Source organism: Plodia interpunctella, chromosome 1, assembly GCF_027563975.2.
Source record: "Plodia interpunctella isolate USDA-ARS_2022_Savannah chromosome 1, ilPloInte3.2, whole genome shotgun sequence".
In the NCBI taxonomy this organism is placed as follows: domain Eukaryota; kingdom Metazoa; phylum Arthropoda; class Insecta; order Lepidoptera; family Pyralidae; genus Plodia; species Plodia interpunctella.
The window spans coordinates 8,363,615-8,381,037 of record NC_071294.1 but is presented as its reverse complement, the minus strand read 5'-3'; the positions used below and the strand labels follow the sequence as shown (position 1 = coordinate 8,381,037).

Below are 17,423 nucleotides of genomic sequence, written 5' to 3'. Positions count from 1 at the left end.
GTGAAATCTTTTACATAAATAAATATAGTTTCTTTCATCTCGGATTGTATCACATCACTACACATAACACACGTAATAGTAAACCGTGAGATTACCTCTGAATGGCCGAAGCTGCGACCTTCTGATAACAGGTCACATACTTCAAGTAAAGCGATCGAAGGTGCTCAGAATCCCGTCATACCATTTGATCTCGCGGCCACGCGCGCACGCGCAGCTTACCGATGTGGATCACTTTGCGTACAAAAAATAATAGATAACTTTGATTATTTATATTTAAATATTAAAATTTAGAGTGTAAAAAAGAGTCTGTAGGTATCTCATTGATTTATTGACATTGTCTCAAACTGTTCAAATATTATAATTAGTTACATTCGACCCAGAATCAGATATGATCTAATCGTGGTCTTTTTTTTTTAATTTGTGTGTGTGATAATAGTGCTAAGTGATCCGCAAACTGAATAGTGGAGTATCCGCTGGATTTATGAGTTTTGTGTCAGTGTTGACTGTTGAGTATGGGTGCGGTAAAGAGTAAGCTAGCGTCAGCCGCAGGGTGTTGCTATCGGTGCGCCTGCTGCAAGGGCCTGAGGAGCGACTCTTACGACCTTAGGGACCTGCCTAGGCCTCCTCGACTGGACTCCTCGAATGGTAAATGCTATATATATCTCTAAGCTCTTGTACTAGATGATGTTTAAGATTAATAATCTTGGAAAATGGAAATATACATTTTTAACGAAATGTACCCAAAATTTACTTAGCGGATTAGGCGAGCTTCTGCAACAATTCGTGTTTAAAGAACTAAGTATGATAGTAAAGTACAGTAATATTTAAAAAAAATATACCTATTTAAAAAATATGTGTTCGTTTACATTTGGTACTTCAACTCGTCTTGAATTATATTTAATTTACATACATTATTAATTCAGAACTGTATAAGAACTAAACGTCTATAAATACCTCACATAAAATAACGAATCAATTTCTTTAATTAGGTCTATAGATAATATTTGTAATATTATGGTAGGCAAATATCACATGTTAATGTTAGTCATTTCTGACATGCAACGTTATGCAACAGGCAAAACACATTTGTCAAATTAGATTATGTAGGTACATATATAAAATAAAAAATATACAAAATGTCGAAATTAAATTAACAGTAATCATTATGATGCAATGTCAGTTTTTAGAATGATATCAATGCCATCGGTATTAATCAGGTATGTATATATAGTATATTTATAATTAATTTAGACTTTACATGTAGGTACCTACTCTCAATAAAAATATTTTTTAACAAGCCCAATGAAAAGTATGCGTTTCAATAATTTAACACTAGTTATAGATTTGATATCTCTATCCTGAGTTAAATTATTAAATACTAGCCGCCACTGCGAATTTCGGGATAAAAAGTACCTACCCTATGCGTTATTCCAGGTTATATTCTACCCGTGTACCAAATTTCATAACAATCTGTTTTTGTTTAGTAGATTTTGCGTGAAAGAGTAAAAACATACATACTTATATACATACATAAAATAACGAATCAATTTCTCACAAACTTTCGTATTTATAATATTAGTAGAATTTTTTATAGCCATGGCTTAAAAGTTAGAAATAATAAATAATGTGGTAAATAATAAACAATGTGGTAGGTACTTATTCTTTATATTAACTAAGTATTTGTCGGATTCCTTCTACTGTGCCTATTTGCTGGGCAATTCAATGCTAAACTTAAAGTAAGTTGGATGTGATTATACCTGTATACACAGTTAATGTATGTAGATACTCGGTAAAGTTACACATTCAGATCCTTGTCCAGTGGCTTGGAACTAGTAATAGACTTCACACTAAACATAGCAGCTTTGCTTATCACAGAGGAATTTCCCCATAAAGGTAGATACTCAAAAATAAAATGCAAATAATTTGCATACATACTTAATAATATACCTACTGAATTAATTTCAATTTTATTACAATGGAGGTACGATCAATGTCACACGGGCTATTTGAAGTGGAATTTGTTTGTTTTTGTTGAGATATTTCCTAGAAGAGTTTTATTTAAACTTTTTACGTAGGTACACATACATAGATTCTCTGTAAAGCTATATATTGTAAAAGCTTCAAAAAATACTACTATATGGTAGAGACCAAATTGTAGTATTAAAAAAATGTGTGTTTATAGTATAAATCTTTATTTCGGACAGAATGCATTACTATTTAAAGTTTCTTAAAAATGTTTATGTATAAACAATAACGGAAACGACTGCAGGATTCTGATTTAAAGTAATTATACTATATTCAATAATCTCGTTTCTATTAAGTTTGATCGTATACTATATAATCAAACTCAATAGAAACGAGACAAGGTAATGAAACGACTCGAGTGGAACTTTCAAATCAGAGAGTTTTATCTGAAAGTAGGTCAAAGCTGCATTAAAAGAAATAAAAATAAACCGGAGATTTATACTCCATCATCTTTTAGAAGTTTTGTTTAAAAATAAAACCCATCAATTCCGACCGACGACGACGCGACGCAGACGCAGGTGGATTTTTCATAACACAATGGTGTTCGAGAATGCTCTTAAATGTGTGAGAAAAGGAATATTTTCGCGACAACTTCAGTCTGCGGTTTTTGAAAATACCAAGTACAATGCCTAAGATAGTCCCCTAACCTTTAGAAACATCAGTAGGTACTCTTTCTAAGTTAATTACGAATAGACGATCTCTTAAGAAAGCGTTTCATAATTCTCCATAATACTTATAAAATTAATAAATAGGTTTATTATCCTTGGCTCGAAAGTAAACATATTTTGTACACATAAAGTAGAGCTCCAACCCACGTTGCCCCACGTTGGGTGTCATTATAAAGTAGAGCTCAGCGCCTAGCGACGAGCGTAGCGATAGTATTCGTAAGGTCCGTATTATGCTTAGGTACTTATATTAAACTAGCAGCCCGTCCCAGCTTCGGGTAAAACCATAATAAAACTTTCACAGAAATCACCCTATAGATAATCAGATTTAATTTAAAATAATTGACGTTCAGGATTCGAACCATCAACAGTAACAACGTGAATTCAGTGTTCTACTCATATCTTTAGTTGACGAAATTTTGAATGGGATTATTCATTATTTCTTTTCACCCTTATTTAACTACCCAAAAGGACAAATTTTAAAAAATCCTGAAACACTGTTTCATTATTTTTGTTGCATAGCATTTGTGCCAAGTTTCAAGTAGATCAGTAAAGATTGTCGTTATTTTTCATACAACTTTTACCCCTAATTTTTACCTCTTTAGGGTCGAATTTTGAAAATTCCTTTTTTATCTGAGCACTACGTAATAACCTAAAAGTACTGCCAAAATTTCGTGTTTATAGCTAGCTTTTATGGTTTAGGCTGGGCGTTGATTAGTAAAAAAAGGCTTATTCTTTTATATATAGATTAAATTGAAAATGTGAGAAACCCCCGACTCCGATGTTCCTGGCATCCTCTCATCTGCTGACCAAACGGCTGAACACACATTTTCCAAACATAGCTAAGACTCTCGATTAAAATCTCTTTCAAATAAAAAATAAATAAATCAAAATCCATCCCTTTGGCTGCTGCATAGACATACACAGGCACGTTAAAGTTACGAGTATAGCCCCCTCATTCTGTGGTCTGGGATTAAAAATAAACCCTGTCTGTCTCATTTCCAAGTCATTTGAATACTATCATATAAAATAATTTTTAAACACTATTTCCTAACTAGGTACCAATGTTTTATTGTAATTTGCAAACCAAACCACTTTGCATTATGCATCATTTTTCCTCTGGCTCGATTTTTATTCATAGGAAGTAGATAAACATATCTATTTCCTATGAGTAAGTAATAAAAAAATGAATTTTTAAGTAACGGCAACTCTCAATTTTTATAATCAAAATTAGTATTTGTGGGATGAGGATGACACATAAATATTAAGGTTGATTCTATATTTGTATTTTTATTATCGAAAACTGTATGATATGTTACCACACCAATAAGTACATACTAACAGTACATACCAATAATGAAGAATCAAAATTAAAGTTTTTAATGTTATTTAATCTTTTTACCGTGAGCTCCTTAGAATCATCAACCTCATGTTAGGTAATTATTTTTTAATACCAACTATATTACCGTAATATATTGTGATAGATCAGTACTGCTTTATAACAAAAAAAACTCATTTGTTTAAAATAGTGTTAATAGGTCAATTAATTGACCGACAATTACATAAAACTATTTTCTTTTTTATTTACTGTAAATATCTACATCGAAAATTACGCCTACATACATCCTTACATATTGTAAAACAAAGTCTTCTGCCGCGTCTGTCTATCTGTTCGCGATAAACACAAAAACTATTGCACGGATTTTCATGCGGATTTCACCAATAGATAGTGTGATTCCTGAGGAACTAGAGGTGTATAATTTATTGTGTTTTTACCCGAGCGAAGTCGGGACGGGCCGCTAGTAAAATATAAAAACCACTTAATTTGAATATGGTACGGTATAATATTATTTATTTCATTCATGAAAAATATTGCAAATTGTATTTTATACAACACTGACAAAAATCTGAAAAGCTTCTAAAATTATTAATTATTATTTGAGATTTCCATATTGCAGATTTACTATAAAAAATAAGGTCAATTTATTTTCTTCAAAGGTTCCCTTGTATTTTTGAACTGAGATTTCAATTGCAAAATCGCGGAGATTTTTATTTATTTTTTATTATATCATTTACACACATTAAACCAATATACAACCAAAATAGGGGCGAGTAAATTTTTCTATTCTTTAAAGGCCAATATGGAGGATTAGTGCATGAGGTGTTGTCACTCAGTCGTCAAGGTGAACGAGACGTCCAGCCTCCGGCTCTCAGCTGATGGTCTGTGCTGGCATTGACCGCGTGTTCCGCATTGTAGAACAATAAATAAATAGTGACTTCATCATTTGTGTAACTTCTTAGAGTGTAGTTACAGTGTTAAGACCAAATTTCTAACACTGTGGTAAGTATAGTAATGTTTTTGGCAGGCAGTAACCGTAGTAGTAGCGTAACCTTTGAATCGATATACCTAATCCCAACTAATATTACCTATAAATGTGAAAGTAAGTTTGTTAATTCTTCACGCTAAATCTACTCAACCAATCTTCTTGAAATTTTGCATACATGTAGTTTGAAATACGGAGAAGGTAGGTACTTATCATATCGTTATCATTATTATGACTGCCTATTGACTTTTACATCGTCTCTTTGAACACGAAGTTTTCGTTGTAAATATCTAAAAACGCATGTATGCGACATGTAGGGTAAAATTTGATTAACGATGATCATGTAGAAATAATTCAATATTAAAGAATCAAGCGGTAAACTATTAAGATACTTGAGTGTTTGGAAATAGAATATAAACATAGTTACTTTAAAAAGTATGTTCTATTTGAAATGTATATGTATAGTTTTTTCATTGCACAAAAAATACAACAATAGTTTACTAGTTATCACAAAACCTATCTATTCAATTATTATCATTCGATGTCGTGAGTTGGTCATATTTACTCGATATGTCTTATATTCTTCATGTAGTGGTCAATGATTGGTAGTAATAATTTAGCCGTTTGTTGAATTGTTTGGTTTGTACTTAGTAAGAAAGCCTAAGTAAGGTGTAACGCACACTTTGACTAAGTACTCAGTACGTGGGTGCCGTAGCGCGCGTTTAATAGATCGCTATTTTTTTCTGAAGAATTCCGAAGTAGATTATATTTCTACATGATTGGTATATAAACTCACGTGGCACATGTAGGATTTGAACCTGGAATTATTGGGCTCGCAGGCGGGCATCGTAACCAGAGGGCCACCACACCGTTTCAAAATAAAAACAATAGATAAATAGTAACTTTATCTTTGGTAACAGCTAATTAATGTCATCATCGACGCGTGGAAAGCAGCGGTCCACAGAGACTACTTTGAAATTGAATAGGTACGAATACGAATGGAATATTAATATAGGTAAGCGTGAGTTTCGAAACTTCCCGTGACAATGATAACTTTGATGATTGTTTTATATGCTAAGGAAAAACATGAATTATATTGTAGCAAATGTATTAGCAAGGAATTATTTTATTAGCAAAGTATTTGTACCAAATATGATATTATATCTAGAAAAAAGACAATTCTATTTCTACTTCTTTCAGTTGCAGTACAAATAATTGCACTTTAAAATAAATAATTTTAAGAAAAAAAGAAAAACTTAAGTCGAGTACTTTAAACTGTTTTCAACTGTTTCGATATTGTTTCTTGTTGTTGTAAATAAAAAATACATTTTTTAATATCATGTGCATTGCAATTAGTCACTATTGTTTCTAGTGGGTACGCAATAGTCTCAGATAAAATCATTCATTAAAATATATTATTGATGCAGCGATGGCGATGTTAACATTTGTAGGCGCTAGCCCACGCTTTAGCCGTCTCTAGATTGTGTGGGAAAATTAAACGTTTATTATCTAATAACATATAAGGCATTGTCAGTGTCTTCCTACATAAGTAATTAAAGCCAAATAAGATTTTTGACGTTGTCTTATGATAAAACACATTTTTTACGTTTAATTATTTAGAACGAAGATGAGGGTTAGCTTTAACTGCTTTAAATCACAAGTATCTCCTTGAATTGAACTTATTTTGAATATTTTAAGTTCAGAGATCCTAAAACCTATAAATATAGCTGGATAGGTAGTGTTATTGAGCAGTAATTTGATAGAATCTATAAAGAACGTAAGGTTAAATGGTGTTAATTGAGGAGTTAAATAGATATCACGCTGTTGTTATGACGAGTACACCCACTGATATCCAGCATTTTAATGTCGTAATTTAACCCATTTTTAATTATTTTTATTCAGCATTGCTGCTTAATTGAGATTTGAAACTTTTTGTTCATAAAATGTTCCTTGAAATACAACTGAATCTAGAAATAATGACGGAAAAAATACATAACGTAATTTTGGTAGATATATAAATTAAGTACCACTATAATAAGTCGCTACAGTAGTCCAATCCAGTCCAGTGTTAAAGTCCAATCAAGATATCGTCATTCCAAAGATTACCATAATTTATCTATATTTTAATAAATTTATTTTTCTATAACATAAATAAACCTTATATTGATATAATGTTTACTCTTTCAACACCTTTGTCTCACTCTGTTCTACAGAATCAATGTTCTTCTAATAAGACAAAATTTTGACGTGACGTAATAATCTATTTTCTCAGATGTGTCTATAACTTTTTACCATTGATTGATAGATACGAGTTATATGTATGACTAATATGGACCAACCTTGGTTTTGTCAATGGACATATAAATGTTTCTTGGTAACGGGATGTAGTTTTTCGTCTAGTTGACTCAGTGACATCATCGCTGGTACAGCCTGGTTGCCGGGGTAGGAGACCACACTTGTTGACGGCATGCAAGAAGAACACACGTCTCTAACTGTAACCGACTGGGATCGAATGTGTTTCGCGGGATGATTGTGAGCAAGTGATCTCGTGTTTTAGAATTGACAATTAATTTAGCTTTAAAATGGAGTATATAAAAAATTTATGGAGGCATTATTTTGGAAGGCGCCACAAGTATATCATTGTACCTTTTCAGCCAGGTATTTATATTAAGAAACAAATAATTTTATGAAAGTTTTCAATTTTATATTATTATACTTATAAATAAGCTATATTGAGAAATATTAACCTTGATTTATTTAAATTTTTAAATGTTAGATGAGATTTATTTAAAAATTAATTAGTTTCTATGACATTTGCGATTTCAATACCTAATGCATTTTATTGTATAAGTACACTTGGTATAGTTTTTGGTAATTAAAATATTATTTCCTTTTCAATAAAATTATTGAAAGGGAATATTATTTACATTTCATTGATAAAAATTATAAAACTACATAATATTTTTGAATTAAATATGAGTGATCAATTGTGTGATCTGTACCTAAATATTATCCAAAGTACAGTCTTGGTATAAGATAATAAAAGTATTTAAAGTTTTAATTCAAAGTAGGTAACTATAATAATTTGGCTGGCGTCCAAACTAGAGAGCTGCAAAAATATTGAGCGATGACGAACATTCCGTGGTTTTCAATGAATGGATTGATTAGCACTCTTATATCCAAGGCGAATATCAACCAGTTCACCAGTTCCAATTGTTTTCATTCCGTACAAAATATTACAAAATTAATTAACAATAATGATTATTTTTTGTCAAGTTATAAATCTGACCTTAATTCCAGCGACCTAGCCCTGTCGTAATTAAGTAATATTTCTTTTATATATGAAGTATATAGTTAAAAACGCTAGGCCCAATTTTAACTATATTAACTATACCTATAGTACATCACAAACACATTCTAGTCATAGATTAACAAAAAACAAACCGATTCCAGTGAAAAATATATGCACAGCTTGCCTATGTTTGCTCTAAGGTAATAACTATAAAATAAGTACTTAAGTATACAATCCGCCTACAAAAACCTTGCATAGTACATTTATCTGATATTTTAATGTATCTCTGTTTGTTTAGATGTTATCGATGGGACAAGAAAAGGCGTCCTCGCCGTCCAAGGCATTGATTTTTGCAACGACACCAACGGCGACAACCATCACACAAGCAAGTTCAACCTGATGACAAGAAGTGTCGACAGATGTCTGGTCGTCCGACGAGGGCAGGCATTCAAATTGGATCTTCTACTAAACAGGCCATACGATGCCGACAGAGATGCAGTCTCCTTCATTTTCTACGTAGCAGGTACGAAGGTCAATGCTATATCTTGATAATCCATATAATCTATTTTAGGCATATATGATTTCATATGCCTTCTATGCCTAGTAGGCATGGGAGTTACCTCATTTTAAATGTTCTGAGATCTTTGTATCGTAAAACAAACTTTTGCGTCTTATTGACCCGTTACATTAAATATTTTTCTACAGACGTAGAGAAGCGTGGGCCTTCAGATGATACGTCAGCAGCTGTACCTTTGCTGGAGAAGGGATCAGAGACGTTGGGAGCGTGGACAGCGATTTACGAAGGACAAATGGATTCTCACCTGATGGTGGCAGTGACGCCGGCAGCTGACTGCATCGTCGCTGCCTGGCGGCTCGATATAGACACGAGGCTAACTGATGGGGGGTCACTAAGCTACACCCATCCACAGCCAATATACATATTATTTAACCCTTGGTGCCTAAATGACAGCGTGTATATGCCAGGTAATAAATCTTCCCATGATTCAACTTATGTTCTTGACGATGGACATTTTCTTGTGGTTTCAATTAGTAAAAAGAAAATAAAATCAAAGTAAAACTAATTCAGTGAATTATTTTAGGTCATAGTCACCGCGAGGAGTATGTTCAAGAAGACGGTGGACTAATGTTCAGAGGTGTTTACAATCGCATCAAACCTACTCCATGGAATTACGCTCAGTATGAGAAAGATATTTTAGAGTGTTCTCTATATCTAGTCAGGGAGATCGGGAAAGTATGTCTTTGTTTTAATTTGACAAATAGTGATCATTAATTGATTACTTACAATATTTAAATAAGACGAAATTCATGGGTTAATTATAAATGAAAATATTTCAGGTAAAAGGGCGTGCCAGAAGCGATCCTATCAGAACAGTCCGAGCATTGTCGGCAGCTGTAAATGTACAAGATGACAACGGAGTCTTATTCGGGAATTGGGCGAAGGATCTCAGCGATTATAGTGGAGGAACTCATCCACTAAAGTGGGTGGGATCGCTGATGATATTACAGAAGTATTATGAAAAAAAGAAACCAGTGAAATATGCCCAGTGTTGGGTTTATGCTGGCGTATTAACAACAGGTTAGTATTTTCATAAATGTTATGTAGCAAAATAAATTTGTCATACGAATATATATCGAAGCTATCTCAAGGAAAGATACCATTGGAGTTTGTAATTTCTATTTTTAGTATTCGAAGCTAGCTGACGAAATAATGGTGGTTCTACAATATTTTACTAATTTTATTACATAGCGTTCGAACTGTTCGATATTTATGACTAGTTGAGGTAAATCAATGTAGACTAGATCATTCCAGATTATAAGTTGTGTGGTTGTATGCTTTCTTGGTCAAGGCTATCAAGTGGCAGAGAACTAAAAAATCAACTTACTTAGCTCTAAATTTACTTCTGAAATAAGTCTTGTTGAAATTATAAGGCATTTATATCTATTATTTATTTATAATAAATGTGATATACAAGGCACAAATTTAAATATAATATTCAAACAGATTAACTTTTCCAGTTTATTATTTAAATATGGTAAGTTATAACCATCACAAGTTACCATGTTCTTACAATGATGTCACTCCCTGTAGGCGTAGGCTTGTTATAGTATGTAGAACGAATCATTTGATATCTATCATCTATCAACATTTGTAATTAAGCAAAGTTATAGTATTACTTTACCAATGCATATAAATTGCGTATTCTTCACATTATATGAAGGTAAAACTAAATTTACTTCTGAAATAAGTAAAAAGTAAAATACGAAACCCGACCCTAAACCGAATTAAGGTATAAATGCCCTGACTTGTCAGGAGAATAATTATTATGTTGATTATGTTTCAAGAAGGGCTTGATAAGGTTAAGGCCGATAAGTGTGTCAATATTCTGTTAATTAAGGACGCCGAAGAACTTACGAGCTGAGCAGAAAAATCTCCAAACTTACAAGTCTCCAAAAGTGTTTCTAGTATTCATTTTCGTCGTTAGTTTGCAGATCGCTGGGTATCCCTTGCAGGCCGGTGACAGGGTTCGATGCAGCTCACGACAGCCAGGGCAGCCTGACCATAGACATCATCAAGGACAACGAGGGCAACACCCTTGAGGAGTTCACCAGAGACTCCGTGTGGAACTACCACGTTTGGAATGAGGTGACTTGAAAAGCAGATTTTATCCACCAGGAGTCTGGCCAGGAGATTCTAGTGAACTCATTGTATACATTAGTAAAGTTATGAGGTTTTTGGTTGTAATTAATTGTAGTATAGGTAAGTACTTATTTTTTTAATATTCCACACTTTTGTATAATATAATGCTTTAATTTTATGATGATTAAATAAAATAAATAAATAAGTCCTTCCACACAAGTAAAAAAAATTGCCTGCTACAATATTTTACTAGTGGTTCTGTGGGCTGTAGACCTCGCGAGCTTATTATAGATTGTTGATAGAAAGTTTTTACGTAGAGATGCGCTATATTTTTACTCGCGAATAAGATCTAAATTTTAATAAGTTAGGATGCCAGTTTAGAACCACTTGTTAAACACAAATAGTTCAGCGCCTGCATCATGTTACATGACAATGTCAGCCAAGGCCAGTTTGTAAAATTTCGCACATTTTGTTTGTTTTACTCCTAGGAATTTGGTATGTTTACGCTCACATTTCATGTTTTAACGTTGCATTGCACACGTTTTATTAAATTAATATTGTTGTGGATTAGCTGGCAGGCCTACGCTATGAATAGAATGCCTTAGTCATAAGCTATACGCAAAATTGAAAGTAACTGCTATCAAATGCTCAGAATAACTCAGGTCTAGGTACTATTTCGTATTAGTTCCGACCAACTGTTGGCGATTTGGTAATAATCTTAAACTGTTAACACTCAGTTGTAGGTACCTATAGATACTATAATCTGACCTGAGATATCAAATGTTTTTCAATTTTATTTTAATAAAACTTTACAACATAATATATACAAGCAATGAAAAGAAAGATAAAAACATCGTAATCAAACATCAATAACCTTAAAAAATAAGAAGTACATAATCATGTTTCTACTTTAAACTGATCCTGTAAATGGGTTCATCCTAGGCCATTTTCTTTGCGGTGGCTGTAAAGAGTAATGTAATTAAAGGTGTGGATGGAGCGTCCAGACCTGGGTTCGGACTATGGTGGCTGGCAGGCCATCGACGCGACCCCCCAGGAGACCTCCGAAGACATGTTCCGATGCGGGCCCGCGTCGCTCCGAGCCGTCCGGGACGGCGAGCTCCAGAGACCCTACGACGCCGGCTACGTATTCGCGCAGGTCAACGCTGATAAGGTAGGTTAATAAGCTACCTACTATTAATAATCTTATCTATATGAGTCAACGCCTTTCCAAGTATTCAACTTGCATGCAAATTACCTACCGTTGAAATTGAACTATAAAAAAATGACGATTTTCTTTCATTGTAATAAACAACGGCTTATGAAGTGATTCTTTTTTTTGTTGGTCATATGTGTGTTGGGTTGGGGCATGTTGCTTAGATCCGGAATCAATAGGTGTATCGAAATTCATATTTTTGATGACTAATTTCAGATTTTATGGAAATATTCAGGAGAAATTCAACCATTGAAATTATTGGCACGAGACACAATTTCCATTGGACAGAATATATCGACAAAATCGATCGGGAGGATGGATAGAGAGGTACACTACTTATTCACTAAAATTAGCTTGCGCCTGTTAAGTTTTTGTTAGCAAAAGCTAAAGTACATAAAATATATAAAGATTAATCACAATTAGGCGCGGGCTTGAACGCTTTCTAAAAACGGATGATAGAACCCTTAATGAATATATACTTACCGACGCTATGGCAAAATGCATATATGAAGTAGATATTCTATATGAAATATTTCTTATACTTACCTCGTACAGCTAAAATAATGAAACATTGAAATATTTTTTAGGATATAACAAATTTGTACAAATATCCTGAAAGGACATGGGAAGAAAGGCAGACGATGGAAAAAGCGTTGCGGAAGTCACAAAGTATTTTCGCTAGGTACTACCTTAACGATGCTTTCAACGACATTATATTCGACTTTGAACTGAGGGATGATATTAAGATCGGTCAGGACTTCAATGTTGTAAGTATTGCTTAGTTACCATATATGTTGGAGCGGTAGTATTTCAATACCTGCAGATAACATTATTTTATAGCTATGGTTGCATTATAAAGTGAAAAGTTGGCACAAAAGTCGATAGCATTGAAAATATTAACAAATTCCCAATTATATAACAGCGGTATGTACCTAAATGGATTATTTGTTCCAAGTTGATATTGAGTATTTTCTTCTTTATTTTCTCCATGCTCACTAAAATTGTATTCATTCATTCATTCATTCAGCAGTCATTCCGATCGATAACTTAGTCACTTACATCTGTTATGTTACTTGTTATTTTATATTATATTGCTTTATTTTAGATTTTGCACATAAAAAATCGGTCTCCAGAAGAATCGCATCAAGTCAAAGGGACGCTGCGGGTAGACACTGTCACCTACACTGGAGTTACGGGAGACGGTGTCAAGAGATACGAGTTTGACCTCAATGTTGGACCAGCGGCCAAGGAGGAAGTCAAGATGCTTGTGACCTTTAACGACTATTACACAAAATTAGTTGATCAGGTAATAACTGCAATCAAAATAAAAAATAAGTAAAATATTTACGAAGAGGCTCATGTTGACCGAATCCAATTCTGACAATTTTATTTTATTTATAAAATACCAAGTACGTCAAAACTTACGTTACCTGTTTATTGATATATCCTAAGAAATCTAATCGTATCACATTTGTAACAGCATGGCATCTTTATGAAATAATTATTTTCAGGCTTCCTTCAACATTGCTTGCCTAGCGTCTATCGTCGACAGAAACTTCGACTATTTCGCACAAGATGACTTCCGAGTACGGAACCCGGACATAAAAATAGTGATCGATGGAAAGCCAATCTCGAAGAAAGAGTTTACAGTAACTGTGAAAGTTGAAAATCCTCTGCCTATACCATTGAAAAACGGAAAATTCTACATTCAAGGGCCTGGTTTGGACAAACAACTTAAAATTGAATTAGATGAGGTAAGAAAATACTTTACTAGTTGAATAAAATCTAGCACCATTATTAGAACAATCGATAATAGTAGACCAGTTACTGTAATAATACCTAAAAACGATTAGGCTATCACCAGCTGTCATAAGTAAATTTTTATTTTGTTTTTAGAATGTAGCACCAGGAGCCTTCGCAACTGCCCAGTTCAAGCTGACACCTCCCTGGGCCGGACGCCACCAGATCTCCGCCAAGTTCAGCTCCAAAGAGATGAAGGATGTAGACGGGTTCCTGTCTCTCATAGTCGCTATGCCGTCAGAAACGAATGGATATGCCGTAGAGACTAACGAAACTCGACAGATTTAAAAAATATGTACGTCAAGTCTTTATCCCTTATGGGGTAGACAAAGGTAAAATTTGTGAAACTCAATGACCACATTTAACTATATGGCGGTGTATGCTTTTAAAAATAAAATGTCAAAGAAATATGACGGTACCTACTTGGTAAAATGCCATTATATTTTACGCAGTACCTATATGATTTTAAATTTTACGAGTAGCTTTTAAAGTGTACGATAATTAAGCTGAACAAATTATAAATATGTAAGATAATAATATTAGTTCATAAAGTGTTAAAGAATTTTAGCATATAACAAGTACATACATAATTATTTAAATTATAATCTTCCAAAGAACAACAACTCATTTATTTCTTCAACAAATTATTTACCTCTTGACCCTAAGCAAAAATCTAAAATCTAAACAATCTATTTATTTTAATAAATTTGAAGAGTTTGTTTATTTGATCATATCTCTCGAAGAACTGGTCTAAGTAAAAAAAAATCATATTCACTGAGTGAAGCTTTTCTTTTAGGAAAATGTAAGTAAATCTATCTATCTAGTAGTGTGACGCACTTAGAAATATACAATAACAGACAGACAAATAAAACCTAAACTAAATTTTATTAAAAAGGTATAATTTAAATTATAATGATTTTATAATCAAAACATAAAATGTTTAATTAAAATACGAATGAAACTGAAAACAAAGCTTTAGCCTCACAATCACAGCATAAGGACACTTCATTTGACATTGACATTAAATTACATTTTCCGGCCCAGTGGATATTTTTGCTCCTGTTTCCAGTACGTTTAAAGCGTATTAATTATTTCTGGAGATTTAAGTAGGTGACTTTGTGAAGCATGGAAAGTCATGTTATGTATCTAATCTATACCTAGTCAACAGAAAAAGTACAATGTTTTAAAATTAAATTAAGACATTGACAAAATTGAGACACAAGCAATATACCTACCATTAAAATTAAATAGCTACCAGTGAAAGATGATGAAAGAACTTTACTAACTTAAATAAGATCAGGAACTTCCGGATTATCAACAAAATCCGGGGAAGGCATTTTTTCTCCACGTTGAAACCTCGGATTAATGTAATCAGGCTTTGCCGCTGCTTTAGTTAATTTCGTAAAATCAAGGACTTTGTCAGCAGGCCCTATTTCTAAATATTCTCTCTTAGACTGCCCTGTACCATTTTCACAGTCTTTAGGCGTATGATCCGTGATTAATTGAGCTGTCTTCATACTTTTAATTTTAGAGGTAATAGGTTTTTGTATTACTGCCTTTGCTTTTGGCATGCTTACTAACAAGTGCCCTGTTATCTGCGAGCGCTGAGCCGTTGAGTTAGTAGTGTCTATCTCTTCCGGCAGATGGAGTTGAAATATTTTTCCTTTAACCATAACCCTGACATAATTCGGTTGAACATCGACATCTACTAAACTTGTATCAAGATATTTGTATACAGCTAAATCTAATATATATTTATCAGGTTCTGAGTCGTTGAATGTAAAGTCTATTTTTGCTTGGTTTATATTAAATGGTCTACCATCGGAAGCGAAAAACTTGTACTGTCTTTTTTCTTCTTTTTTTTCGGGTTCATAACTTTTTAGTTTTAATTGACGCATTCGTTCTATCTCGTAACGAACTTCTGGAGCATGTTCGCATTTTTCAGCCCAAAATTTCTTATTTCGTTCGTCGGGATCCATGTCTTTGTACTCATTTTCCCATTTTTCAGAAATATCTCGCTCTAGTCGGGATTTTTGTTTTCTTCTTTGATGCCTGTAATTTTCTTGTTCAAATAAAATATCGGACCTTATAATTTTTAAATTTTGCAAAGCTTTGATTCTATGAGATCTTTCAATATCTCTACCATCGAGTGAAGTAAGTTGTGGTAATGTTCCAATAACAAAATCTCTATAGTTATCATAATCAGTGCAAGGGTTTCCAGTTAGATATAAGTTTTCCAAATTGTAATTGTCTACAAGATTCTCCACACTCACTATTTCTCCAATGAAATTCAAAGTAAGATCTAATTTTTGTAATGATTCACATCTTTCTAGGTTTTCTATTATTTCAATATTGTTTAATGCCAAATTGAGGTAGGTTAAGTTCTTCAACTTATTAAGATTTTCTATTTTAGCAATAAGATTACTTTGCATTAGAAGTATTTTCAGTTTAGGGCACCAATCCTGTATAAACTCAATTTTCTCGATGTTCTCTTGATGTAGAGATATTTCTTCTAAAGGGCCAAGAAGCCTATCGTGGTGCTCAGCTTTATTTCGTACCATTTCCACAGTTATACGCACCATTATCACCTTTTTAAATTGATTGAACAATTAACACAAAAATCATTGAACGTTGATTCTACAATAATAAAATAATCATGACAACAGTTGTCAAAGCGAATACAGATTTGGTTGCTATGGTATCATTGCGTTGCGTTTGTGAACGTGGTGAACATTGATTTAATAAAGGCTTTACAGAAGGCTTACAGAACATTGGAGAACTTGATTTATTAATATGTGAGATAATGCATCGATTTAGGATGGGATAATGTATATTGTAATATTTTTTTAAAGGCTGTGATTTTAATTAGGTTTAACTGTATTTTAAGGTATTCTTGATCATTAGGAAGTTGGGACCAAAGAGCATTGATAGAATCTACAAGATGTTCATGTTATCTTTCCATCTCGGCGGTCGGTAATCCGTCATTTAACATTCCGTCGGTGGCACCGACTCCGCTCCACTCATGCGTACTAAATTAATATCGCCGTGATGTAGAGGGTATTAAAATATTTTAAACGACGCCATTTATAACATGACGTTCAGATATCAAGTCGCGAGAGCGCAACATATATTATTCCACGAAACTGCCAAAAGACAATGAAGATGAAGGATTACTATCATCAAGAAATCGTTTTATTGTTAATATTCGAGATCGGCTCACATGACGAAAAAAGGAATATGGGGAAAAAACAAGAGACGTTCGGATGAAATAAGGCATGACAGAGGGAAAGATGGTGTTATTAGTAGCAGGGCGAGGGCAGGGCGCGGCGCCCCGCGGTCTGTGTGTGTTTAGGGGGCTCCGCGCAGCAGGGGCCCGCATACCGACCTGACTTACACGACGTGCCCACTTATTGAAAGCAGCCAATTTACCATTAGTTGTTTAAAC

The 17,423-nt window shown here is 33.5% G+C and overlaps 2 protein-coding genes across 4 annotated transcripts; one reads left to right on the top strand and one right to left on the bottom strand.

The window, feature by feature from the left end:
- The first annotated feature begins 134 nt into the window (after nucleotides 1–134).
- On the top strand, nucleotides 135–14,595 carry LOC128671555 (annulin-like). Of its 2 annotated transcripts, none has more exons than XM_053748141.2 (12): nucleotides 135–645; nucleotides 8,605–8,829; nucleotides 9,012–9,290; nucleotides 9,407–9,558; nucleotides 9,663–9,903; nucleotides 10,811–10,971; nucleotides 11,951–12,136; nucleotides 12,395–12,505; nucleotides 12,766–12,945; nucleotides 13,284–13,484; nucleotides 13,690–13,932; nucleotides 14,075–14,595. In XM_053748141.2, exons 1-12 carry the CDS (start codon nucleotides 513–515, stop codon nucleotides 14,264–14,266), a joined length of 2,304 nt encoding a protein of 767 aa, XP_053604116.1. In that variant the 5' UTR covers nucleotides 135–512; the 3' UTR covers nucleotides 14,267–14,595. The 2 variants fall into 2 exon arrangements, with proteins under 2 accessions (XP_053604116.1, XP_053604126.1); XM_053748151.2 differs by lacking the exon at nucleotides 135–645 and adding an exon at nucleotides 7,466–7,672.
- Nucleotides 14,596–14,844: 249 nt separating this feature from the next.
- tilB (touch insensitive larva B) lies at nucleotides 14,845–16,623 on the bottom strand. Of its 2 annotated transcripts, none has more exons than XM_053750916.1 (2): nucleotides 15,265–16,623; nucleotides 14,845–15,135 (listed from the first exon to the last, which is right to left on the bottom strand). In XM_053750916.1, exon 1 carries the CDS (start codon nucleotides 16,558–16,560, stop codon nucleotides 15,265–15,267), a length of 1,296 nt encoding a protein of 431 aa, XP_053606891.1. In that variant the 5' UTR covers nucleotides 16,561–16,623; the 3' UTR covers nucleotides 14,845–15,135. The 2 variants fall into 2 exon arrangements, with proteins under 2 accessions (XP_053606891.1, XP_053606899.1); XM_053750924.1 differs by having other exon boundaries at nucleotides 14,845–15,129.
- Between the last annotated feature and the right edge of the window lie 800 nt (nucleotides 16,624–17,423).